Source organism: Somniosus microcephalus, chromosome 7, assembly GCF_052327205.1.
Source record: "Somniosus microcephalus isolate GS21.2 chromosome 7, FLI_Smic_1.0, whole genome shotgun sequence".
Classification (NCBI taxonomy): domain Eukaryota; kingdom Metazoa; phylum Chordata; class Chondrichthyes; order Squaliformes; family Somniosidae; genus Somniosus; species Somniosus microcephalus.
This window is the reverse complement of record NC_140993.1, coordinates 83,637,315-83,663,123: the sequence shown is the minus strand read 5'-3', so window position 1 is coordinate 83,663,123 and position 25,809 is coordinate 83,637,315. Positions and strand designations below refer to the sequence as shown.

At 45.0% G+C, this 25,809-nt stretch overlaps 1 protein-coding gene across 1 annotated transcript in view; it reads right to left on the bottom strand.

The window, feature by feature from the left end:
• Positions 1-25,809, bottom strand: part of pip4p2 (phosphatidylinositol-4,5-bisphosphate 4-phosphatase 2) — a 99,208-nt gene that overhangs the window by 67,921 nt on the left and 5,478 nt on the right. The window contains exon 2 of the mRNA XM_085992690.1: positions 6,502-6,650. Within this exon, the coding sequence (XP_085848816.1) occupies positions 6,502-6,650 (149 nt within the window). The remainder of the gene's footprint in view (positions 1-6,501; positions 6,651-25,809) is intronic.

Sequence of the window (25,809 nt, the reverse complement as noted above, 5' to 3'; positions counted from 1 at the left end):
ATTAACAGTTGCGTCGAGGTCGTCACGACCCATAAAAATATCAGGACATACCCCAACCAGAAACCCTGGATGAACGGAGAGGTTCGCTCGCTGTTGAAAGCACGCGACGCAGCATTTAAATCTGGCGACGCGGCGGCTTACAGTGCAGCTAGGACCAACCTAAAAAAGGGTATCAGGACTGCCAAAAGGAAACAGACACTGCGGATAGAGGATCATTTCCACAACAACTCGGACCCCTGGCGCATGTGGCAAGGCATCCAGTCCATCACTGACTACAAGAGCAAAAACACCAGCCCCCCCGGTTAGCGATGCCTCCCTTCCGGAGGAGCTTAACAACTTCAACGCTCGCTTCGACAGGGACAACAGGGAGCCGGCTACCAAAGCCTTGCCACCCCCGGAAGACCAGGTGCTCACTCTGTCGACCTCCGACGTAAGGGGTGTTCTACGCGGAGTGAACACACGAAAGGCTGCTGGACCGGATAGCATCCCTGGATGGGTACTCAAGGAATGTGCTGATCAGCTGGCTGATGTCTTCACCGCCATCTTCAATCTGTCATTGGCCCAGGCAGTAGTCCCTACATGCTTCAAGACCACTACCATTATTCCTGTGCCAAAACAAACGGCTGTGACGTGCCTGAACGACTATCGACCTGTCGCACTCACACCCATCATAATGAAGTGTTGAGAGAGACTGGTCCTGCCTCACATCAAAGCCAGTGTTCCCGCCTCTCTTGGCCAACACCAGTTTGCCTATTGTGCAAACAGATCAATGGAGGATGCAATCACAACTGCTCTACAATCTGCACTGAATCACTTAGATGGTAAAGAGACCTACATCAGAATGCTGTTCATAGACTACAGCTCAGCATTCAACACTATCGTCCCCAACAAGCTGGCCACCAAACTCCACACTCTTGGCCTGAACACTTCCTTCTGCAACTGGACCCTGGACTTCCTAACAAACAGACCCCAGTCTGTCAAATTAGGTAACCACACCTCCCCCCCGCTGACCCTGAACACGGGGGCCCCACAAGGATGTGTGCTGAGCCCCCTCCTCTACTCCCTCTTCACCCACGACTGTGTGGCTGTTCATGGTTCCAACACCATCATCAAGTTTGCGGATATACCACGGTAGTAGGCCAGATCACCAACAACGATGAGTCAGCCTACAGGGAGGAGGTCCAGCATCTCGTGAAGTGGTGCGCTGATAACAACCTGGCCCTTAACATCAAGAAAACCAAAGAAATCATTGTGGACTTCAGGAAGTCTAAAGGCGGAAGTCACACCCCCATCCACATCAATGGGGCTGTGGTGGAAAGGGTGGACAGCTTTAAGTTCCTCGGAGTCCACATCACGGAAGACCTCTCCTGGTCCCTCAATACCTCCTCTCTGGTGAAGAAGGCCCAGCAGCGCCTATATTTCCTAAGGAGGCTGAAGGGATGTAACCTGTCACCCCTGATCCTAACTTTTACCGCTGCACAATAGAGAGCATCCTGACGAACCGTATCACAGTATGGTATGGCAGCTGTAGCTACTATGACCGGAAAGCCCTGCAGCGGGTAGTCAAAACTGCCCAACGCATTACCGGCACCCGGCTACCGACCATAGAGCACATATACCAGAAACGCTGTTTACGGAGGTCACGGACCATCATCAAAGACCCTACCCACCCCAGCCACAGTCTGTTCGCCCTCCTGCCATCTGGGAGACGCTACAGATGCATTCGCACCCGTACGACCAGATTTAGGAACAGCTTCTTTCCCAGGGCTGCCATCCTACTGAACTCCACAAATAAACTCTAAAGCCTGCACATCTGCCAATACACTTTATTATGGTTATGTTAATGTATTACAAGCCAAATGTATGTTGAATGTTTAAATGTCTTAATCTAAATGTACACTCTCGGGAACCGCAAGCCTACATTTCGTTGTACTGCACTTGTGCACTAACAATGACAATAAAGTTGATTATGATTATGATTATGACAATGCAAGTCAGAACTTTGAAAATACAAAATTCCTTTGGAGTAAAAGTAGATTCCTTCTGGGAATACTGGCAATCTAAATATTCTTGTGTCGGACAGAGCAGTGTTTATTTAGGGCGGGGGGGAACCCTATAAAATCCAGAATCCTCAGAAACAGGAGACAAGAAATGGCTCAAGTCAGCCAAGAATGCCAAAGGGAACAATATTTACCGCCAAAGATTTTACCTTTAAATTGGTATAATGCTTTACTCAAAATAAGTTTTTGAGCTTCAAAACAAATTGATTTCGGGCTTACCTCCTTGGAAGCCTGATCAACTGAGAACTACAGTAAGAATACACATCATCTACCAGAAGAACTAACACCAACATTTTTTTTTAATGGAAAGGCAAGAATAGGCAGTAAACATGTCCTGATACAACAAGATACATTCTGACAGATTCCAAGGAAGCCAAAGATTACAATGCAAAGCCAACCAAAAATGGAAATATTTGGCCTCAAAGAACTGCCTGTCAAGCTTAAAATGGACAGAAACTATTGTATTGTGGGTCATTAATCTAGCATAGTACAAATAATCTCAATGATACAAACTTGATTAAGGAACCAGGTCCTCTCAGAAACAAAGTGAAGTATGCAGGTAAATGCTAATTACTATTCAGAGTTTCAGTGCCTGAAAAAGGCCTATAACAATGTTGAAAAAAATACAAACAATTTAAGAGATTTATTATTTCATATAATATCCTGCCAAGCTATGAAAAGCTATAGATGATACAGTGCATATGTTTAGTTACCCAGTACATTCATTATTCACTAGGTCACAGGTCAGGTTCAAGAAACCAAGTCACCCTCTGAACAAGCAGATGCCTTTCAGAGTAATTAATGATGTTGACTTTTACAGAGATAAAATAAATGTATGTGATCTTGACTGTGTAAAAACACAAGAACTCATGGACCAACAAGCTCATCATATACCCTACTACATCTCCAGAATGTTCATCAACACCTATCTTTTGACGACTCAGCTCTTTGCCTGCTTCTCTTTACAGACACCATTGGCAGCCATGCCTTCAGCTGCCTATGCCCTAAGCACTGGAATGCCCTCCCTAAACCTCTCTGCCTCTCTCACTCTCTCTCGTCCTTCAAGACGCTCCGTAAAACCTACTCCTGTCCAACATCTCCTATGTGGCCCGATATCATATTCTGTCTGATAATGCTCCTGTGAAGCGCCTAGAGACATTTTTATTATGTAAAAGGCGCTATATCAATACAAGTTGTTGCTGTTGTTCTCTTCTATTCCAGCAATGTAGTGTGTCCCACATTATTTGGTCGCTCACCTGTTTGTTGGAATATTGTCAGTTCAAGCCCCACTCTAGACGAACACTACAGTGAAGTACTGACAAAGTTTTGTATTGTCAGAGATGCCGTTCTTTTGAGGAGTGTTAAACGAAGGCCACATCTGCCTGTTCGATTTTAAAATTCTCATCCTTGTTTTCAAATCCCTCCAGGGCCTCATCCCTCCCCATCTCTGTAATTTCCTCCAGCCCTACAACTCTCAGATATCTGCACTCCTCTAATTCTGGCCTCTTGAGCATCTCCAATTTTAATTGCTCCACCTTTGGTGGCCGTGCCTCCAGCAGCCAAAGCCCTAAGCTCTGGAATTCCCTCCCTAAACCTCTTGGCCTCTCTTTCCTCCTTTAAGATGCTCCTTAAAACCTACCTCTTTGATATGCCCCAATATCTCCTATGTAGCTCGGTGTCAAATTTTGTTTTATAATGTTCCTGTGAAGCACTGTGGGACGTTTTACTACGTTAAAAGTGCTATATAAATACCAGTTGTTGTTGTTCTGGTTATTCAAATGAATGATAAAGATCCTATGACACTTTTCAAAGAGCAAGGAATTCTCTTGATCAGCATTCTTCCCTCAAACACCACCACCAAAAAGAGATTAATTAGCCATTCCCTCAATGGTGTGTGTAAAATAGCTGCTGGGTCGCCTAGAAAACTACATTTCAAAGCAATTAATTGTATGTGAAGAGCTTTGGGTTGTTTCTAAGAGACATGTTGAAGAAAGAAAAAAAGATAAAAAGAAAAGGAAAGAATGAACTTGCATTTATATAGCACTTTTCACATCCTTCCCAAAGTGTTTCACAACCAATGAAGTACTTTGGAAGTGATAGCCACTTTTATAATGTATGGAAATGCAGCAGCTGATTTCTGCAGAGCAAAGCCTCACAAATAGCAATGAGATTAATGGCCAGATAATCTGTTTTAGTGATGGTTGGTTGAGAGGTAAGTATTGGTCAGGACACTGCTCTTCTTCAAATAGTACCATGGAATCTTTTACGCTGATTTGAGAGGGCTGATTGAGTCCCGGTTTAACGTCTCATTCAACAAAAGGCACTAGTATAGCATTCTCTTAATACTGAACTGAAATGTCAACCTAGGTTATGTGCTCAAGTATCTGGAGTGGGGCTTAAACCCACGATCTTCTCACTCAGTGGCGAGAATGCCACCACTACGGATGCCAACTCTGGTTGGACATATTCCTGGAGCTTTGATCATGTTTAATTTCCACTGCCCTTTGTGTGCAGAAGTGCTTTCTGACATTACCCCCGAGCAGCCTAGCACTTATTTTAAGGCAACTACAAGCCTGTATTTATAATTTAACCCTTTTAGCCCTAGTATCACTCTGGTGAATCTGCGCTGCATCCCCTCCAATGCCAATATATCCTTCCTGAGGTGTGATGCCCAGAACTGAATGCAGTATTCCAGATGTGGTCTAACGAGAGCTTTAGACAATTGTAGCATAACTTCTATCCCTTTTGTATTCCAGCCCCCTAGAGATAAAGGCTAACATTTCATTAGCATTTTTACTTATTTTTTGTACGTGTCCATTAGCTTTTAAAAAGATTTCTGTACATGGACCCCTGAATCTCTCTGCTCTTCCACAGTTCCTAGCTTCTCACCATTTGAAAATACCCTGATGCATCCTTTCTTACGTCCAAAGTGGATGACCTCATACTTGCCCACATGAACTCCATCTGCCACTGTTTTGCCCACTCACTTAACCTATCAGTGTCCCTTTGCAACTTTCTGGTCCCATACGTGGGGTTACGGGGATAGGGTGGGATATGTGTTGGTGTAGGGGTTACGGGGATCGGGTGGGATATGTGTCGGTGCAGGCTCGATGGGCCGAAATGGCCTCTATCTGCACTGTGGGGTTTCTGTGATTTCTGTGATCTACACTACTTACGGTGTCACCAAACTTAGTGCCATCAGCAAACTTGGATATACAGCTCTATATTCCTTCAGGAAACCATTTACAGCACTTGGAACAGTGAAATTGGGCAACTTGAATATTAGTCCCTGGAAAGCATCAGATAAGACTCAAAAGAAAATTGAAGAAAAGAAATCAGGAAGAGAGAGGGTACATCCACAGACAGACATCATTAAGTGCTATGTTAGCATGTGCTTTTTTTTTGCTGGCACCTTTTCAGAGTAACATGAGCACAATTTACAATTATATTTTGAAACAAATTCTTTGTACATCAAATTATTGCTCCTGCATATGGTATTCTATTAATTGTGTGTAACTTTGTAGAACTAAACCACGAATAGGAGGAAATTAAACAATACACATATTCTGGCACAAAAAACCTACTAGTGGACATGATTTTACAAGGACACTGGACTTGCATGACTGTAATTACTATTTTTATTTCAGCTGCCTAGCTTTACATCTGTTATGTAGATATAGAAGCTGATTGACAAGAGGAAGTATTTATGTATAGATGGATGGCACTTTGGTATACCCATGCTGTCCTTTATCACTTCCTGATCCACAAGTTCCAAACTGAAGTTATGTCCTTGATTAAAAACCATGCAAGAAATAAAGCAGCAACTAAAATTCCCAGGCATTCCAAAAAATTGAATTTTTGTTTGTATCCACCTTGCATTCAGAACAAATATTTTTTTCTGGAGAGTTGACGTACAAAAATAAATTGTGAGATCATTGCAGTGTTAATCCCTGGAGAACTGCAGCAGCAACTTTTGCCCACAAAAAAGCTGCTGTCATGAAGACCGATTTGTATTCATGGGATCTGGACAGAGGAATGACAGATGAACTTAAATATGGACACAAAAGATTGTCATATGATGACTGATGATAGTCTATTAGCAAAGATGGAAAAGGGAACTTTGGTATATCTAGTATCCCACAATATTATTTCAGGACCAATTTACTCAGAATATTACTAATACAAAATTTATAATCTTGAGAAAATCATTACTAGTTCTACAATTCCTTACATTTTCATGTTCTGTTTTACAAAATCAAGTCCATAAAAAGAAAATGTGCATATTGCATAGAAGAAATTGTTAATTTTGAATGTTCAAAAATATATCAGGTTCAGTGGCTTTATAAAAGAAAATGAAGAGCTATGCACTAATTCAGGAAAGGCTACACATTATTGTATGCTACTTCTTGGTTATGGCCTTATATATTTAGAATATTCTTACCGTGGCTTCATTACAAACAGTGCATTTAACAACATGCTGGTGGAGCTTGCCCTCCAAATTGATCAGGGATTGGCACACACGACAGTTTATTACTGGCACTCCTCCAACATCGGAACTAGCCACTGGACTGTAAGGAGGTGGGAGCTCTCCTGTGGAAAAAAACAAACCACAAAATTTTAAAATAAGCATCATTATAGAATAAGAACAACCGGCCCACCCAATGGGTCAGTGGATAAATGCCTGTTAGTTAAGCTGATCAGATCAGAAATGGCGCTAGGTTCAATCCCCGGGCTGATCTAACCTGGAATGGCGGTGTGGCCTCAGTAACCTTGGGCTAGAGAGGGAAGCAAATAAAAAAAGTTCCTGTTCCTCATCATATCAATTTACACCCTTTTGAAAGTGCATATGTGGATGCTAGCCAAGAACATGATCAGATTCAAGTCAGCATCTCCTACAGTCAAGTAGCCTGCCAATGCTCTTGGCATATGCACTGTTACCCCATGAGGATATATTGTAGGTTATGTGAAACCATTTCTGCGACGCCGTATTTTTTTGGTTGTTGGACTCAGCCGAGATTGGTGGAAAAGCAAAGACAATACATCTTCAAACTTTTTGACTTGCTTCATCATATTGAGAAAGGCAAATATGACCCATGTTATCTGTTGATTTGCTGCAACAAAACATTGGCCTGGATTTTGTGGTGGCAACGACGGTGAACTGTCAGCGTTCACCATCATTACCCCTCTGAAACCGACTGTAGCTTCAGGATTTAGCGCATGCCCAGCTAAACACGGAAGTCCTGAAGTTGCGGTCAGTCATTCCCTGTTCCGTCACAGGTTGCACTGTGGAACTCCCCACAGCTGACAATCAGTCGAACTGAGGAAAACTTCAGCTTTTCCGCGGTAATATCGCTGTTAATCACCTCAAAAAGTTAAGCCTTGTTGGAATAGGTCTAACTGGGGTTTTAACATCATATTGACTGCTGAACAACCATTCTGGCCCTGAAAAACGAGTTTTATATTTGTGGAATTCCAAATTTCTCCATTATGATAGAAAATTACTAAATGTTTAAAATAATGAAAAACTTTTTTTTAAGTTTATGATATTTTACATTCTACCTTAACCTCATGTATGTCCCAATCTTTATTTTGCTCTCTAAAATGTTTAAAAAGTGAATTGATAATCAGTGCTTTTAATTTCCTGGTTTGCTGTCTGAGAATTCTTCAATGTGATTGGCTGCTTAGACAGCTTAATGACATTACTGCTACTCTAGGCTGGGGATCTCCTTTTGACAGCGCTACAATCAATTTAACATCGAGGAAATTAAACTTTTCGCCACAGAGATCGTGAGATCTTTGTGGGCAGCTTTCTTCAAGGTCAGCAGCGATCGCCGTTGCTTCCCCATTGACTGCAAATTCCAGGCCAATGTATCAAAGTTGGCAGAGAAATTAGACTTTCATTCCCTCAATCTTGGTTACACACAAACCCGTACCACAGAAAGGACAGTACATTAACCCACTTTACCACCAACAGCTGCTCATACATGGGACATTTTTGCCATTAATAAACTCAAACTTTGATTCAGCAAACAAGTGTCAAAACTAAAATTTTAACTGGTGATCAATGTTAATTAGCATGAGTAGAGTGAACCATGATTCTCTCATGGGTTATGCCAGCCTCCACAGAGGTGGGCAGATAGACACTGAGTACCGAGAGTATTCACATGCTGAGGGCTAAAAAGTTGCACACACATGGGGGGCCTAAAACACACAAGGAAGACCCAGTTGAACAAAGAACGTTTCAGAAAAGAAGCAAAACTCCAAACCAGGTCCCAGAGAGTGGGTAAGCCTCTGGGGGCAAGTTATCAGACAGATTTCCAGTAGGTTATAACAATTTTATGGGGAAATATAAAGGTTGTGTGATAATTATGTAAGATTTTATGGCAACAAAATTCCTGGAGGTCATCTGCGAGAGTACAAGTGCAATGGAACAGAACCGCATCCATCTGCAACTGAGGACGCAAACATCACCTGAAATCGTGCAAATGGGATCACTTAAATGACATGGGAGGTGCATCATGCCTACAAGGATACTTTAAAAGCTAACTGATGTAAGAGCGACAGCCAGACCTTCTGGTGGAAGATCCCAAGGGCTTACCTAGGCTGAAGAGAAGCTGCTGCTAAGTTTATTTGTAGCTTCTGCAGTCTTTCCTGAAGGGTCAATGGTACTCACTGCCATTAAGGGCGGAATGGATAGCATTTCCCAGGCAAGCCCAGGAAATCCCTTGGAATAGAATCACAGATCCGCCCTCCCCCCAACCCCAAAATTTAAAGGAACACTGCTAATTGAGTGAAATCTCAGCAGAACTGGATTTCGTCCCAAATTTCTGGCCAGCCCCAGGCAAAAATGTTGCTCTTCACCCTCTCTGACCCCAGGAATTTCAGAGACTATGTGCTTATGATGTTTTAAATTTTATCTATTTAATCAGCTGGCTGGGCAAACAATGTGGCCGTTCAAAGAAGTCAGAAATAATGTTTTGAGTGATTTGATCGGGTCATTTTGTGGGGGTTGTTAGTACCAGTTTAACGGTTTCCAGCATCTTCTACCTGTCTAATGGCAATCAGATACTTGAGTGAGTTATCAACAACTTTCACTTACATAGAGCCTTTAACGTAGTAATCTTCATTAAAATTTATGGATATGCTGGGTGTTTTAGGCATGTGTTTGATACAAAGGCCCTGAAAATCCATACTCCCAGCAGTTACACCGTGATTGCACCCACCAGTTCTTCAAGTGCTGGCTTCGTCAGAGTTAGCGGGTGCAGGAGAGCCCCTCATTTGCATTGAGCTGGAAAATGTTCTGCCTGCCAACTGTTCTGGACCGATGGACTATTTTATGTGTGCAGATAGCACCCTCTGGTGGTGGTTATGTGTTAGCAGTGTGTTTGTATGAAGCAGAGGTCATTTGACCTTTGTTCCTTTCTTCCTGTGATTTGACCTTTGTTCCTTTCTTCCTGTGTGAGGTCATTTGACCTTCGTACCTTTCTTCCTGTGTAACACAGGAAGTAGAATTCCAGGAAGAACCTGGCAGTAATGGAGGATTCCATAAGGGTTTCACAATCCAATGTAATCTGATTTCATATGTTAGGCCAAGCGCAATATCTGAGAGTATCTTTGTTTCTTAGCATAATAGCAACATTGTCAGAGTAGTATTTTGATAACACTATGTTTATAAAAGGTTAATATTTGATAGTTACAGAAGTGAGTCCAAATGTTAGTTATACAATTAGTCTATTCTACTGTTGTAAATATGTTTATATCTTATGTAATATCGAATGTATAGTACTCAGTTTATGTACAAAACATACTTTGTCTTTGTTTACAGTTTCACAAATTTGTTCAAGTAAAGCTTCAAAACAGCAAACGGCTTCACGAAGAATTATTTTTGAATAAGTGTTTAACTTGCTGGATAACTAGATAGGAGCACGTCTAGTGCGGCCAGTACACCAACCATTGGAGGAGTGGTGCCCACGCCCCCTTGCCAAGACCCCGGTCATCTCTCCTTCAGCCCACTGTGTAAAGAAGCCAATGTATATTTTTGTCAAAATAAAAATTGTTCCTTTCTTCAGCTGTCCAGACCACATTTCTTGCCTGGATCCACCCCCCCCACCCCCCATCACCTGGTGTGGTATACCTCATCTTTCTTGGCATACCAGCTTCCAGTCCCACACCGGGGCTGCTTCTGAACTAGGAAAACTGGAACTCTCTGTGCGCAGATTCCTCACCTCGGTTCTGCCCCCTTGCAGTCACTGGCCTTGTAATGGGTGAGTGAAGGTTTTACCACTTACCATGTAAAGAACTCTTAGGATTAGCAAGGATCTGGTGTAACCAGCTCCCTGCCTTTTTCAGCTGGAACCCTCGAGGAAATTTCAGACCAAGAATTTTAATTACTAGATGACTTAAAGGTTTCATTTCATTTGCATTCCATGATGTGTTTAGCTAAATGGGTTTAAATAAGATCCCAATCACTAGTTTTGCCACTTGTGTTTCTTCCATAGGCACAAATTATAAAACCCATGGTTCACAGGAACAAAGTCTTATGTTCTTATGTAAAGTCAGTAACATGTTTCTTTAGTCACATACCCAAGTCAGAATTGACTGTCCCAGTTAAGTTGTTTCACAAAGAGACTCGTTGTTAACAGAGCAAAAATACTCTTGTGAATAAAGCTGATAATAAAGGGAGTCCCCTAACTGGCTTAATACCCTGTAGAACAAAGAAAGTTTCAAAGAATGCAGTGCTATTTCTGCAAAATAAGGTATGTGAATGCATTTCAGATAAATATTTGTTAAAAATAGAACAGGCTGCTGGGAGTTAGTTTCAAGATTGACAGAGGTTTAGATAACATATTAAACCTAAAAAAAAGAGCTTTGTAAATGTTATCTGAACTCAGATTGTGTTCTAGTCCTTCAGGTCCATCTGGCCTTTATTATACAATATATATTTACAAAATCTGCTTTACTTCGTTGATGTTAGTGATTATACTTCAAGTGTGCCAGGTAATAATTATAACAAAAGAAATAGGAGCTGGAGTAGCCCATTTGGCCCTTTGAGCCTGCTCCACCGTTCAACAAGATCAAGGCTGATCTTCTACCTCAACTCCACCTTCCCGCACTATTCCCATATCCCTTAATTTCCTTAGTTCCCAAAAATGTATCAACCTCTGTCTTGAACATACTCAATGACTGAGCATCCACAGCTCTCTGGGGTAGAGAACTCTAAAGATTCACAAGTGAAGACATTTCTCCTCATCTCAGTCCTAAATGGCCAACCCTTTATTCTGAGACTGTGACCCCTGGTTCAAGACTCCCCAGCCAGGGGAAACATCCTCCCTGCATCTACTCTGTCAAGCTCTAAGAATTTTGTATGTTTCAATTAGATCACCTCTTATTCTTCTAAACTCTACAGAATATAGGCCTTGTCTACAATGTAGTGTATGTACCTTTAAGAGAGAACTACTTTTACAGCTCCTGTATACTGTAGTACCGGCAGTGACCACACCTGTATATAAGCCTTGAGCATGCCTCTCTACCACAGTCTTGAGACTACCCTACTCCAGCAAATACCTGTTGATTGCTAAGTTACAGCATCCGTGTGGTTATTGAAAATCATACTCTCAGAATCACGGATCTAACAGTGGCGACGAGGGTCGATTTGAATCTACCTGCAACTCTGCATTTCCCTTCGAGGATTCGCTCCGGGAGGGTGGTGGAAGAAAGTCGAGGCCAGAAGCACGGGCGTCGACCACAAGCAACCGCCCAGTCGTCCGGCAGAGAGTGAACATCTCAGGGGAGGCTGTGGAGAGCCGGGCTTGGTTCCCCAGCCACGACGATCAGCAATTGACTGACGACAAGTACAGCGCAGACCCTTCCCGGACAGCGGCGGCTGGAGCCGACCGATGGCGGAGAGAAAGCCAAGCAGCATCGACGGGGTAAGACAGAGGGTGAAGCGCACAGGGCGCAGCCGGGGGTTGAAAACCGAGCGGCGTCGAAGGAAAACAAAACAGAGAGGGTAAAGCAGCAGCCGGGTTCAGGACCGAGCGGCGGAAACGGGAAAGGCGCACAAAAAAAGAGAACGCGCAGAGCACAGCCAGGGCTTAAGGGCTGAACAGTGTCCGCGGGGAGAAGAAGGGAGAGTGCGGACGACGTCAGAGCCGCGGAGAAGGAAGAGCGCAGGAGACGCCATTTTTAGAAGACGCAGCGGAGAAGAAGGGCGAGCGCGGGAAGGAAGGAAAGCGCGGGAGACGCCATTTTGGACAGTTAAATCACACCCAGGGATGCCAAAGAGTGGCAGTATCTCTACGTTCGACAATGAAGTCGAAGATTGGGCGACATATGTGGACGTATTGAGGTGTACTGCAGGGCGAATTAAGTGCCAGATGCTAGGAAAGCACTGGTTTTGTTAAATTCCATGGGTGCAAAAACTTATGGGTTACTGCAAAACCTAATAACCCCAGAGAAGCCTGTGAACAAGAATTTCAAAAGCATAGTAGAAATCCTACAGGACCACTTAAACCCCACACCGCTGCTGATAGCAGAACGATTTACGTTCCATAAAAGGAACCAACACAAAGACGAAAGCAATGCTGAGTACCTAACGGAACTGCGCAAGCTATCGAAACACTGCCAGTTTGGAGCGGGACGAGCAGATACGTTAAGGGACAAGTTTGTGTGTGGGCTGCAAAGTGAAGGAACCCAGAAACGGCTTCTATCAGAAAAGGATCTTACGCTGGACAAGGCTTTCAGTATGGCAGTATCACACGAAGCAGCCGCAAGGGGCGCTGCAGAGATACAACGGAGACCACAAGAATGTGGCACCAATGAAATGTCCTATGGGACAGGGAAGTGCTATCGCTGCGGCAGAACAACACATGACCAGAAGGATTGTTGGTTCAAGGACCAAGTGTGCAGACAGTGTGGAAAAGCAGGACAAATAGCAAGAGTCTGCAGGTCTGGGAAGAAAACCAACAGTAAGAAATCTCCACAGGAGAAGTACAAAAAGGTACACAAGGTGATGGACAGTAGTTCAGACGAACAGAAAAATGACACAGACTCCGGAAGCAAGGAGCTGGGTTGTCTGAAACTACATAAGGTAACCAAAATGGAGGATCACCAGACTATCTGGGTTACACTCAAGATAGACGGAGTCCAAGTGAAAATGGAATTGGACACAGGATCAGCCCTAACAGTCACAAACCAAAGGGACTACAAGCGGCTATTTTCATATATACCCTTGAAAGCTACAGAAATTGTCTTGAAGATGTACACGGGGCAAAAAGTCTACCCCAAAGGAAAAATAAGGGTGAAAGTGATATATAACGGCCAGGAAATACCCAAAATGGACATATATGTATTGCCAGATGGAGGAACACCACTACTAGGACGTGAATGTATCCGGAAGATACAATTAGATTGGCATTCCATACAGGCACTGAAGGTTGAGGCCAAAAAGGATGACGACGTCACACCTGGACGACTGTCAAAAATGCTAACTGACGCAAAAGAAGTGTTCCAGGAGGGACTCGGAACACTAAAAGGCATAACAACAACGATTAAAATGGAGGAAAATGCAAGCCCAAAGTTTCTTAAGGCCAGACCAGTGCCTTATGCGATCAGACCAGCGGTCGAAGCAGAGCTGGAAGGGTTGGAACGCTCAGGAGTACTGTCCAAAGTAGACTGGAGCGAGTGGGCTACACCTATCGTTCCTGTAATGAAGAGGTCGTTGAGTAATACGCCTGGGGAACCAAAGAAGGTCCGCATCTGTGGGGATTTTAAGGTGACAGTGAACCCAGTCCTTCACACGGTACAATATCCGCTTCCAAGAATTGAGGGTATTTTCGCCTCGCTATCTGGAGGTAAACGCTTCACCAAAATTGATCTAGCCCAGGCGTACTTGCAAATGGAGGTAGAAGAAGCCTCGAAACAATACCTTACGATTAACACTCAAAGGTCTCTATCAATACAACCGGCTGGTGTTCGGGGTAGCATCGGCTCCGGCTATTTGGCAAAGGGCGATGGATCAAGTCCTGCAAGGGATTCCAGGGACCCAGTGTTATTTGGACGACATCCTGGTCACGGGCGAAAATGACAGTGATCACCTCGCCAACTTGGAGAAGGTGCTCACCAGATTAAAGGAATATGGGCTACGAGCTAATCGCCACAAGTGCGAGTTTTTCCAGAAGCAGATCTCGTATTGTGGCCACGTCATCGATGAAGAGGGGGTACATAAGTCCCCTGAAAAGATTGAGGCAGCAGTCAAGGCTCCAGCACCGGAAAATGTGTCTCAACTGAGGTCGTTCCTCAGGCTTGTAAACTACTACCATAAGTTCTTACCAAATTTGTCCACGGTATTACACCCACTGAACACCCTACTGCAAACAGGGGTGCCATGGAAGTGGAATGACGAACGTAGACGAGCTTTCCAGAAGTGTAAAGAATTGATCACATCAAAAGAGGTGTTGGCCCATTTCAACCCAGCACTACCAATTTGTTTGGCATGTGATGCATCACCCTATGGTATTGGAGCGGTGCTGTCGCACAAATTCCCAGACGGGTTGGAGAGGCCAGTAGCCTTTGCGTCTCAGTCACTAACCTCAGCCGAGCGCAACTACGCCCAGATTGACAGGGAGGCCCTCAGCCTAGTATGGGGAGTAAAAAAATTCAACCACTATCTGCATGGGCAGAAGTTCACCTTGCTGACTGACCACCAACCACTTGTCTCCATCTTTAATCCGAAGAAGGGCGTTCCAGTGATGACTGCACAACGGTTACAAAGATGGTCCCTGTTTCTAGGGGTGAATCAATATGAAATAGAATATAAAGGCACGAAATAGCATGGAAACGCTGATGGGCTATCGCACCTGCCACTGCCTACTGTGGAGGAAACACCAGCAGTGGACCCTATCGAGGTATTTTATTTGTCAATAATTGAACGATTGCCAGTAACAAACGCGGATATAGAGAAGGAGACCCGCAATGATCCGACGCTGTCTCAGGTATATGATTTGACGGTGAGGGGATGGCCAACACATGGCGACTCACTGTTGCCAGCATTCTCATCCAGAAGAGAACAGCTGTCAGTATGCAAGGAGACAGTGATGTGTGGATCCAGAGTGGTGATTCCACCTAAGTTAAGGGAGAGAGTGCTAAATGAGCTTCATGAAGGTCATCTGGGGGGAGTGAAAATGAAAAGCCTTGCTAGGGCTTATGTGTGGTGGCCGGGAATCGATCAACAAATCGAAGACCTAACCAAGAGCTGCTCAGGATGCCAGAAGGTCCAAAATGCACCACCACATGCCCCTCTACACCCATGGGAGTGGCCCTCCTCTCCATGGCAACGGGTGCATATTGATTTCGCTGGTCCATTCATGGACTCAATGTTCTTAATAGCAGTGGATGCTCATTTGAAATGGCCTGAGGGGATAAAAATGTCCTCAACCACTACAGAGAAGACGATTGCAGTCCTACGGACCATATTTGCCAGGAACGGCTTGCCAGAGCAGATTTGCTCTGATAATGGACCACAGTTTGTGTCCGAAGAGTTTCGAAAATTTATGAGAAGGAATGGGGCAAGGCATTACACATCCGCCCCGTATCATCCAGCCACCAATGCATTGGCTGAGAGGTTCGTACAAACCTTTCAGAAGGCGATAAAGGCCATGTGCGACGATGAAATTCCACTACAGCATAAGGTGGACAATTTCTTATTAGCCTACCGAAACGCGACACATGCAGTTACCAACCAGACCCCGTTCGTTAACCGAAGGTTGAGATCTCGTCTGGACTTGCTCAGACCAAATGTGCGAAGAAATGTTGAGGATAAACAATTCCAGCACATCAATGAGAAGCCGACAAGGAGCTTCAACGTAGGACAACCATTCTTGGCCCGTGACTACCGAACAGAGAAATGGCAACCCGGAACGATATGCAGAAGGCAGGGGCCATTAATGTACACAGTGGATGTCGGGGAGAACATTGTGAGACGCCACGTCGATCAGATCTTAGCGTCACAGGAACGAGTCAACCCCATGTCTCACGTCCCTGGGGATGAACCCGACATACCGGTCGCATCTACCTCAGAAACAGTAGCAGTGGAAACGGATGAAATAACAGACGAAAAGTGGCCAGAATCGCCTCCGCACCAAGAACAAGAACCTCAGGAAAGGCGCTATCCCGAAAGGATCAGGAAGCCGCCCCAAAGATTGAATCTATAAATGGACTATTGTTGTTTAATGTACATGTTAAAGTGTTAATTGTTATTTGAATATTATGGGTATATTGCCCACAGAATATTTGGTTCTCGAACCCTCAGACCATCATAATTGCATTCTTTTTTTTAAAAAATATTTAAAGACAAGAAACTATGAACCAGTAAGTTAAACATAATATAGTAATTGGCCGGGTTGGATTTGTCCTGCTTTTGTGGATAGGGCATAACATAGCAGTTTTCCACATTGTCGGATAGATGTCAGTGTTGTAGCTGTACTGGAACAGCTTGGCGAGAGGAGCGGCTAGTTCTGGAGCACAAGTCTTCAGCACAATAACCGGGATGTTGTCGGGACCCATAGCCTTTGCTGTATCCAGTGCACACGGCCATTTCTTGATATCACGTGGAGTGAATCGAATTGGCTGAAGACTGGCTTCTGTGATGGTGGGACCTCAGGAGTAGGCCGATATGGATCATCCACTCGGCCCTTCTGGCTGAAGATGGTTGCAAACGCTTCAGCCTAGTCTTTTGCACTCGTATGCTGGGCTCCACCATCATTGAGGATGGGGATATTCATGGAGCCTCCTCCTCCAGTTAGTTGTTTAATGGTCCACCACCATTCATGACTGGATGTGGTAGGACTGCAGAGCTTTGATCGGATCCGTTGATTGTGGGATCGCTTAGCCCGGTCTATAGAACGCTGCTTCCACTTTTTAGCATGCACGTAGTCCTGTGTTGCAGCTTCCCCAGGTTGGCACCTCATTTTTAGGTACGCCTGGTGCTGCTCCTGGCATGCTCTTCTACGCATTGGACCTGGGAGTGAGCAGTGAGGTGAGGCGAGGCGGAGCTTAAAACCGGCAGCGACCCGAGGCCCGACTACAGCATCAGACCTGGGAGTGAACAGTGAGGTGAGGCGAGGCGGAGCTTAAAACCGGCAGCGACCCGAAGCGTACCAACTCAACAGCAGAGGAGAGGGGTAAAAAATAATCCAAGAGTGACGTCACCAGGAAGCAGGTAAGTGATTGGTTGGATTGGTTGGTGAGTATTTCTTTCTTCTTTTCATTACAAGCTTAAATTCTGCGGTTTTTTTTCTAGGGTCTCCGTGCTGTAGTGGAGACAGTTGGTAAACCATTTAACTGGTGTAATTAGAGGGATTGATTTAATTTAAATCCAATTAATTAAAGGGGATACTAGCATCTATAATCGGGCAGAGGGTGTCCATAACTAACAATAAAAAATTTAATTAATTACATAGAATGGAGCAGGTGATGTGTTACTGTTGCGAGATGTGGGAGCCGGTAGACCCCATTGAGGCTAACGGTGATTACATCTGTGACAAGTGTCTGCTGCTACAGGATCTCCAGCTCCGTGTTGATGAGCTGGAGTCTGAGCTTCAGACACTGCGACACATCAGGGAGGGGGAGAAGTACCTGGACTCAACTCTCCTATGAAGTTAATTAATTCAGATGTAGCCCATGGTCAGGGACAGGACAGTGTGACTACGAGCGAGGCAGGTACAGGGATCCAGGAGGAAGTGTTGGAGGAGCCGCAGCCCTTGCTCTTGTCCAACAGGTTCGAGGTTCTTACTCCCTGTGGGGACGGGAGCAGGGGCTGCAGGGAGGATGAGCAACCTGGCCACAGCACCGTGGAGCAGAGGGCCATTCAAGAGGGGGGAGTAAATAGAAATGTTGTAGTGGTAGGGGATAGTATTATTAGGGGGATAGATAGAGTTCTCTGCAGCCAAGAGCGAGAGTCCCGTAGGCTGTGTTGCCTACCCGGTGCCAGGGTTAAGGACATCTCCTCTGGGCTGGAAAGAAACTTGCAGTGGGAGGGGGTGGATCCAGTCGTCGTGGTCCATGTTGGTACAAACGACATAGATAGGACTAGGAAGCCGGTTCTGTTAAAGGAGTATGAGCAGCTAGGGGTCAAATTAAAAAACAGAACCTCAAGGGTAATAATCTCTGGATTATTACCTGAGCCACGAGCGAATTTGGCTAGGACAAATAAAATAAGAGAGTTAAATGCGTGGCTCAAAGACTGGTGTGGGAGAAATGGGTTTTGCTTCCTGGGACACTGGCACCAGTACTGGGGCAGGAGGGAGCTGTTCCGTTGGGACGGGCTTCACTTGGCCAGTGCTGGGACTAGAGTCCTGGCGGATCATATAACTAGGGCTGTAGAGAGGGCTTTAAACTAACTAGTGGGGGGGAGGTTCCTAGAGAACAAATAATAAAAATGACAACAGAGAAGGTCATAGACTTAGGTAGCAGTGGGGAAATTAAAAACCAGAGCGTGTCAGGAAGGGGCAGAAGGTATGGAATAAAAGGTAAAGTAATAAAAAGGGCAAAAGCAGGAACTAAGTGTCACAAAACACATTTGAAAGTTCTCTATCTGAATGCACGTAGCATTCGTAACAAAATAGACAAGTTAATGGCACAAATAGCTACATATGGGTATGATCTTGTGGCCATTACAGAAACATGGCTGCAGGGTGACAATGCCTGGGAATTAAACATACCAGGTTATTTAACAATCAGGAAGGACAGGCAGGAAGGAAGGGGAGGTGGGGTGGCTATGTTAATAAAGGAAGGAATCACTAATACAGAGAAATGATATTGGGTCAAAAGATCAGGATAATGAAACAGTTTGGGTGGAGATAAGGAATAATAAGGGGAAAAAAACACTAGTGGGCGTAGTCTATAGGCCTCCGAACAGTCGCAACTCGGTTGGACGGAGTATCAATCAGGAAATAGTTGAGGCTTGTAATAAGGGAACATCTATAATTATGGGGGATTTTAACTATCATATTAATTGGACAAATCAAATTGGGCAGGGCTGCCTTGAGGATGAGTTCATTGAGTGTATTAGGGATGGGTTTCTTGAGCAGTATGTAACTGAACCGACCAGGGGGCAAGCAGCCTTAGATCTGGTCCTGTGTAACGAGACAGGATTAATTAAAAATGTCCTAGTAAAGGATCCCCTTGGAATGAGTGACCTTGGAATATGGTTGAATTCCATATTCAATTAGAGGGTGAGGAGGTTGTATCTCAAACAAGCGTGCTAAGTTTGAATAAAGGAAACTATGAAGGTATGAGCGCGGAATTGAGTAAAGTGGATTGGGAAAATAGATTAAAGGGTAAGACGATACATGATCAGTGGTGTACATTTAAGGAGTTATTTTACAACTTCCAAAAAAAGTATATTCCACTGAGGAAAAAAAGGGTGTAAAAGAAAAGACAGCCATCCGTGGCTAAGTAAAGAAATTAAGGATAGTATTCAACTAAAAACAAGGGCATATAAGGTAGCCAAATCTAGTGGGAGGATAGAGGATTGGGAAAACTTTAAAAGACAGCAAAAAATAACAAAAAGATTAATTAAGAAAGGGAAGATAGATTATGAAAGTAAATTAGCAAAAAATATAAAAACAGATACAGGTAGACTACCCTTTATCCGGACTTCCGAAAACCGAAACCCTCTAAAAACCGAAGGCTTTGTCGTTCAGCGTAAGTCGTGCGTACGACTTACGCTGAACGAAAAAACCTTCGGTTTTTAGAGGGTTCCGGTTGCGGAAGTTCGGATAAAGGGTAAGTCGTGCGCACGACCCCCCGCCGACCCCGACAACCGCCGACCCCCCCGCGGACTCCGCCAGCCCCGACAACCGCCGACCCCCCCCCGCGTACCCCGCCGGCCCCGACCCCCGCTGAGCGTCAGCGTAAGTCGTGCGCACGACCCCCCGCCGACCCCCGCCGACCCACCTTCCGAAATCCGAAATTCTCCTTTATCCGAAACTCGGCTGGTCCCGAGGTTTTCGGATAAAGGATAGTCTACCTGTAGTAAGAGTTTTTATAGTTATATAAAAAGAAAAAGGGTGGCTAAAGTAAATGTTGGTCCCTTAGAGGATGAGACTGGGAAATTAATGGTGGGAAATATGGAGATGGCAAAAACACTGAATGAATATTTTGTATCAGTCTTTACAGTAGAGGACACCAAGAATATCCCAACACTGGACAAGCAGGGGGCTATAGTGGGGGGGGGGGGGGGGGGGGGCGGGGGAGAGGAGATAAACACGATCAAAATCACTAAGGAAGTGGTACTCGGTAAAATAATGGGACTCAAGGCGGATAAATCGCCTGGACCTGATGGCTTACATCCTAGGGTCTTGAGGGAAGTGGCGGTAGGGATTGTGGATGCATTGGTAATAATCTTCCAAAACTCCCTGGACTCAGCAAAGGTCCCGGCAGACTGGAAAACTGCTAATGTAACACCCTTATTTAAAAAGGGCAGTAGACAGAAGGCTGGAAACTATAGACCGGTTAGCCTAACATCTGTGGTAGGTAAAATTTTGGAGTCCATTATTAAGGAGACAGTAACAGGACATTTGGATAATCATAATTTAATAGGACAAAGTCAGCATGGTTTTATGAAGGGGAAGTCATGTTTGACAAATTTGCTGGAGTTCTTTGAGGAAGTAACATATAGGGTGGATAAAGGTGAACCAGTGGACGCAGTGTATTTGGACTTCCAAAAGGCATTTGACAAGGTGCCACACAAAAGATTATTGCTTAAGATAAAAAATCACAGGATTGGGGGTAATATTCTGGCATGGATAGAGGATTGGCTATCTAACAGAAGGCAGAGAGTTGGGATAAATGGTTCATTCTCAGACTGGCAATCAGTAACCAGTGGTGTTCCGCAGGGGTCAGTGCTGGGTCCCCAACTCTTTACAATCTATATTAACGATTTGGAGGAGGGGACCGAGTGTAACATATCAAAGTATGCAGATGATACTAAGATGGGAGGGAAAGCAGTGAGTGAGGAGGACATAAAAAACCTGCAAGGGGACATAGACAGGCTAAGTAAGTGGGCAGAGATTTGGCAGATGGAATACAATACTGGAAAGTGTGAGGTTATGCACTTTGGCAGGAAAAATCGTAGAGCAAGTTATTGGGGCAGAAATTCAGATCGGGGGCTTGCCGCGCGTGTAAGCCCCCGATATGCACTTACCCGACGCGCCGGCCGTTGACCTCCAGGGACGCCTGGAATTCGATTTTGAAAAAGAAGAATCCCGGGCAGCGTCTGACGTCACGCCGCCCAGGAGTGCAGCCAGCGCGAAGCCTGTAGCGCGCTGTGCAACTGAGACACGCCCCTTGAGGTCTCAGTTTAACAGGACACGCCCCCAATGTTTCTGACAAGCTGCTAAGCATTTTTACATGCAAAGCAGCAGTTTAAATAGGTTTTTGGAAGTTTTTTGAAGATTTTGGTAACTTTTATAAACTTTTAAAAACGTTTACATTATTTTGAAGAATCTGAAGTAGTTTTAAACAGAATTAAAGCAATTTAAAGACTTTTAAAAGCCCTAAAAGATTTTTTTTTAATTCAGTTTATTTATTTAGCAATGTCGTCGTCATACGTGTCCTCACACTGTTCCCTTTGGGGAACTGTATGAAGTGGTGGAAGGATTTATGGCCATGATTAACGCTCATTCCGTGACCGTAACCATCTTTGAACCAGCCATTAGGGCGGTTAGTCCTATGGCGGGAGGGTTTTACGGGCTCCCACAAGCTATACAAGGAAGGGGGGCCACCCACACCCACGGACGCAAATATCCCACTGGATGTCAACCCAGAATTTAGAGCCGGAGCTCCGACTCCACTTGCCGGGACTGTCTGGAGCAGGGTTCGAAACCCTACCCTGTCTGGCCCAGCGGCGGGGACCCTACCGCTATGCCAAAGGCCCAATCCGATTAGCAACGTGAAATAGCTGGAATGAGCACAATTCACGGCATTAAAAGAACTCACAATTGAACTGATGATGACCTCAGCAATCTCCTCAAGGAGGTGGAGGCACAGCGCCTGCTCAGCATTGGTAATGAGAAGTCAAAGGCGCCGCAAAAAGGGCAGATGATAGCTTAGTCTTTCAAGTAGCAGCATAGGGCTCCAGTCACGGGGAGGGAAAAGGCGCAGGAAACGTATGAGTGTCACCTTTTGTGCGGAGTGGGCCTTTTGCGTAGCAGTAAGCATCCCCGCCGCTGGGCCAGAAGGAGTAGGGTTTCGAACCCCACTCCAGACAGTCCCGGCAAGTGGAGTCGGAGCTCCAACTATAAATTCTGGGTGGACATCCAGCGGGATACTTGCGTCCGTGGGTGTGGGTGTGGGTGGCCCCCCCCCCTCAGATGGGTTGTGGGAGCCCGTAAAACCCTCACGCCATAGGACTAACCACCCTAATGGCTGGTTCAAAGATGGTTACGGTCACGGAATGAGCGTTAATCACGGCCATAAATCCTTCCACCACTTCATACAGTTCCCGAAAGGGAACAGTGTGAGGATACGTACGACGATGACCTCTTGCGCAATGCACCTCCTTGGACCCTCAGTCGCAGATGCGAGGGGGCAAATCGTGCAATTGTTAAATTTTTCATTTTATTGACATGTAAAATGTTGGCCCAGTAATTCCCTTCCAAACCCGCGAGTACGGTCGTGGTACTTACGCGTCTGGCCGGAGGAAATGCCGGTTTTCAGCATGCACAGCGCATGCGGGGAAAACCGGTATTTCCTGTCCTCTGAACGAAGGGGTTCAGAGGCAGAACGCGTGCGACTGTACAGGCAGCACGTGCGCAGTAAAATTCGCCGCTTTCATTCATGCTTTCAGTGAGGTCAAGTCCTTACAACTTACACATGAAAAAAGCATGAGTACAGTTGCTCCAGAGGCTGCGGAGGAAGATATTTCTTATTGTGGAGCTTCTGAAAGTATGTATGTCTGTATATATTCCTTTGCGTGTTATGTATATATTCCTTTACTTATGTGTATGAATGTATTATTTAATTATGACTTTCAGAGAAAGTAACTTATTGGAAAATCATAATTAAAAACATACATTCATACACATAAGTAAAGGAATATAAAACATACATACATATACGTAAAGGAATATATGCGGACATACATACATAATTACTTATTACTGATGAAAAGTTTCTTTCTTAAAAGTGCTGGAAATGTTACATTACTCATTTTAGAACACTCATTTTCACATTCAATTCACACAGCCACAATTGCTCCTACTACCTACCGTACTGAAAACCCGTTTAAAAAAAAAAATTTAAACTTTAAAACTTACTTAAAATTTTTTTAAATAACTTCCCTCCCTTTCCCAAACAAAAATATTTCCTTTCAGAAGCTCCACGATAAAATATATCTTCCTCCGCAGCCTTGGAACAGCTTTACACATGCTTTTTTCAAGTGTAACTTGTAAGGACTTACCCTCACTGAATCCATGAATGAAATCGACGAAGTTCACTGCGCAAGCGCTGCCTGTGCAGTCGCACGCGCTGTGCCTCTGAACCCCTTCGTTCAGAGGACTGGAAATGCCGGCGTTCCCCGCATGCGCTGTGCATGCTGAACGCCGGCATTTCCACCGACCAGATGCGCGAGTACCCAGACCGTACTCACGCATTTGGACCCAAATTACTGGCCCATTATCTTAATGGCAAGAAACTGGAAAGTACTAAAGTACAAAGGGATCTGGGGGTCCTGGTGCACGAAACTCAAAAGGTTAGTATGCAGGTGCAGCAAGTGATTAAGAAGGCCAATGGAATGTTGGCTTTCATTGCTAGGGGGATAGAATATAAAAATAGGGAGGTATTGCTTCAGTTGTACAAGGTATTGGTGAGACCGCACCTGGAATACTGCATACAGTTTTGGTGTCCATACTTAAGAAAAGACATACTTGCTCTCGAGTCAGTACAAAGAAGGTTCACTCGGTTAATCCCGGGGATGAGGGGATGGACATATGAGGAGAGGTTGAGTAGATTGGGACTCTACTCATTGGAGTTCAGAAGAATGAGAGGCGATCTTATTGAAACATATAAGATTGTGAAGGGGTTGGATCGGGTGGATGCAGGGAGGATGTTCCAGATGATGGGTGAAACTAGAACTAGGGGGCATAGTCTTAGAATAAGGGGCTGCTCTTTCAAAACTGAGATGAGGAGGAACTACTTCACTCAGAGGGTGGTAGGTCCATGGAATATGCTGCCCCAAAAAGCTGTCGAAGCTACATCATTACATAAATTTAAAACAGAAATAGACAGTTTCCTAGAAGAAAAGGGAATTAAGGGTTACGGGGAGCGGGCAGGAATTTGGACATGAGTCTAGGTTCGGATCGGTCATGGCCCTGTGGGTAGCGGAGCGGGCCCAGGGGCTGTGTAGCCTGATCCTGCTCCTGTTTCGTGTGTCTAATTCTGTTAGATTCAGGAGATAGTCCTGTCATAGTGGATTGGCGGTTAGGATCAGATCAGCCATGATCTTATTGAATGGCGGAGCAGGCTCGAGGGGCCAATTGGCCTACTCCTGCTCCTATTTCTTATGTTCTTACACCTTATTGAACCAGGGTTGGTCCCCTAGCTTAATGGTAATGGCAGAGTGAGGGATATGCCAGGCCATGATTGTGGTGGAATACAATTCTGCTGCTGCTGATGCCCCACAGTGCCTCATGGACGCCCAGTTTTGAGCTGTTATATCTGTTCTGAATCTACCCCATTTAGCACAGTGGTAGTGCCACACAACACGATGGAGGGTGTTCTCAGTGGGAAGACGGGACTTCGTCTCCGCAATGACTGTGCAGTGGTCACTGCTACCAATACTGTCATGGACAGATGCATCTGCAACAGGTAGATTGGCGAGGACGAGGTCAAGTAGGTTTTTCCCTCGTGTTGGTTCTCTCACCACCTGTCACAGGCTCAGACTGGCAGTTATGTCCTTCAGGACTTGGCCAGCTCCGTCAGTAGTGGTGCCACTGAGCCACTCTGGGTGATGGACATTGAAGTCCCCCACGCAGAGTACATTCTGTGCCCTTGCTATTCTCAGTGCTTCTTCCAAGTGGTGTTCAACATGGATTCATCAGCTGAGGGAGGGCAGTAGGTGGTAATCAGCAGGAGCTTTCCTTGCCCATGCTTGACCTGAAGCCATGAGACTTCATGAGGTCCAGAGGTAATGTTGAGGACTCCCAGGGCCACTCCTTCCTGACTGTATACCACTGTGCCACCACCCCTGGTGGGTCTGTCCTGTCGGTGGGACAGGAAATACCCAGGGATGATGATATTGGCTGAAAGGTATGATTTTGTGAGTATGACTGTGTCAGGCTGTTGGACAGCTCTCCCAATTTTAGCACAAGTCCCCAGATGTTGGTGAGGAGGATCGACTGGGCTGGGTGTGCCGTCGTTGGGTGGTCCGTCCAGTTTCATTCTTATTAAGTTTTGTAGTGGTTTGTTACAACCGAGTGGTTTGCTAGGACATTTCAGAGGGCAGCTAAGAGTCAACCACATTGCTGTGGATCTGGAGTCACATATAGACCAGACCAGGATGGTAGATTTCCAGATGGGTTTTTACAACAATCCGATAGTTTCATGGTCACCATTACTGATACTAGCTTTTTATTCCAGAATTTATTTAATTAACTGAATTTAAATTCCCCAGCTGCCGTGGTGGGATTTGAACTCGGAGATCATTATTCCAGGCCTTACTAGCCCAGTGACATTACCACTACTCTACTGT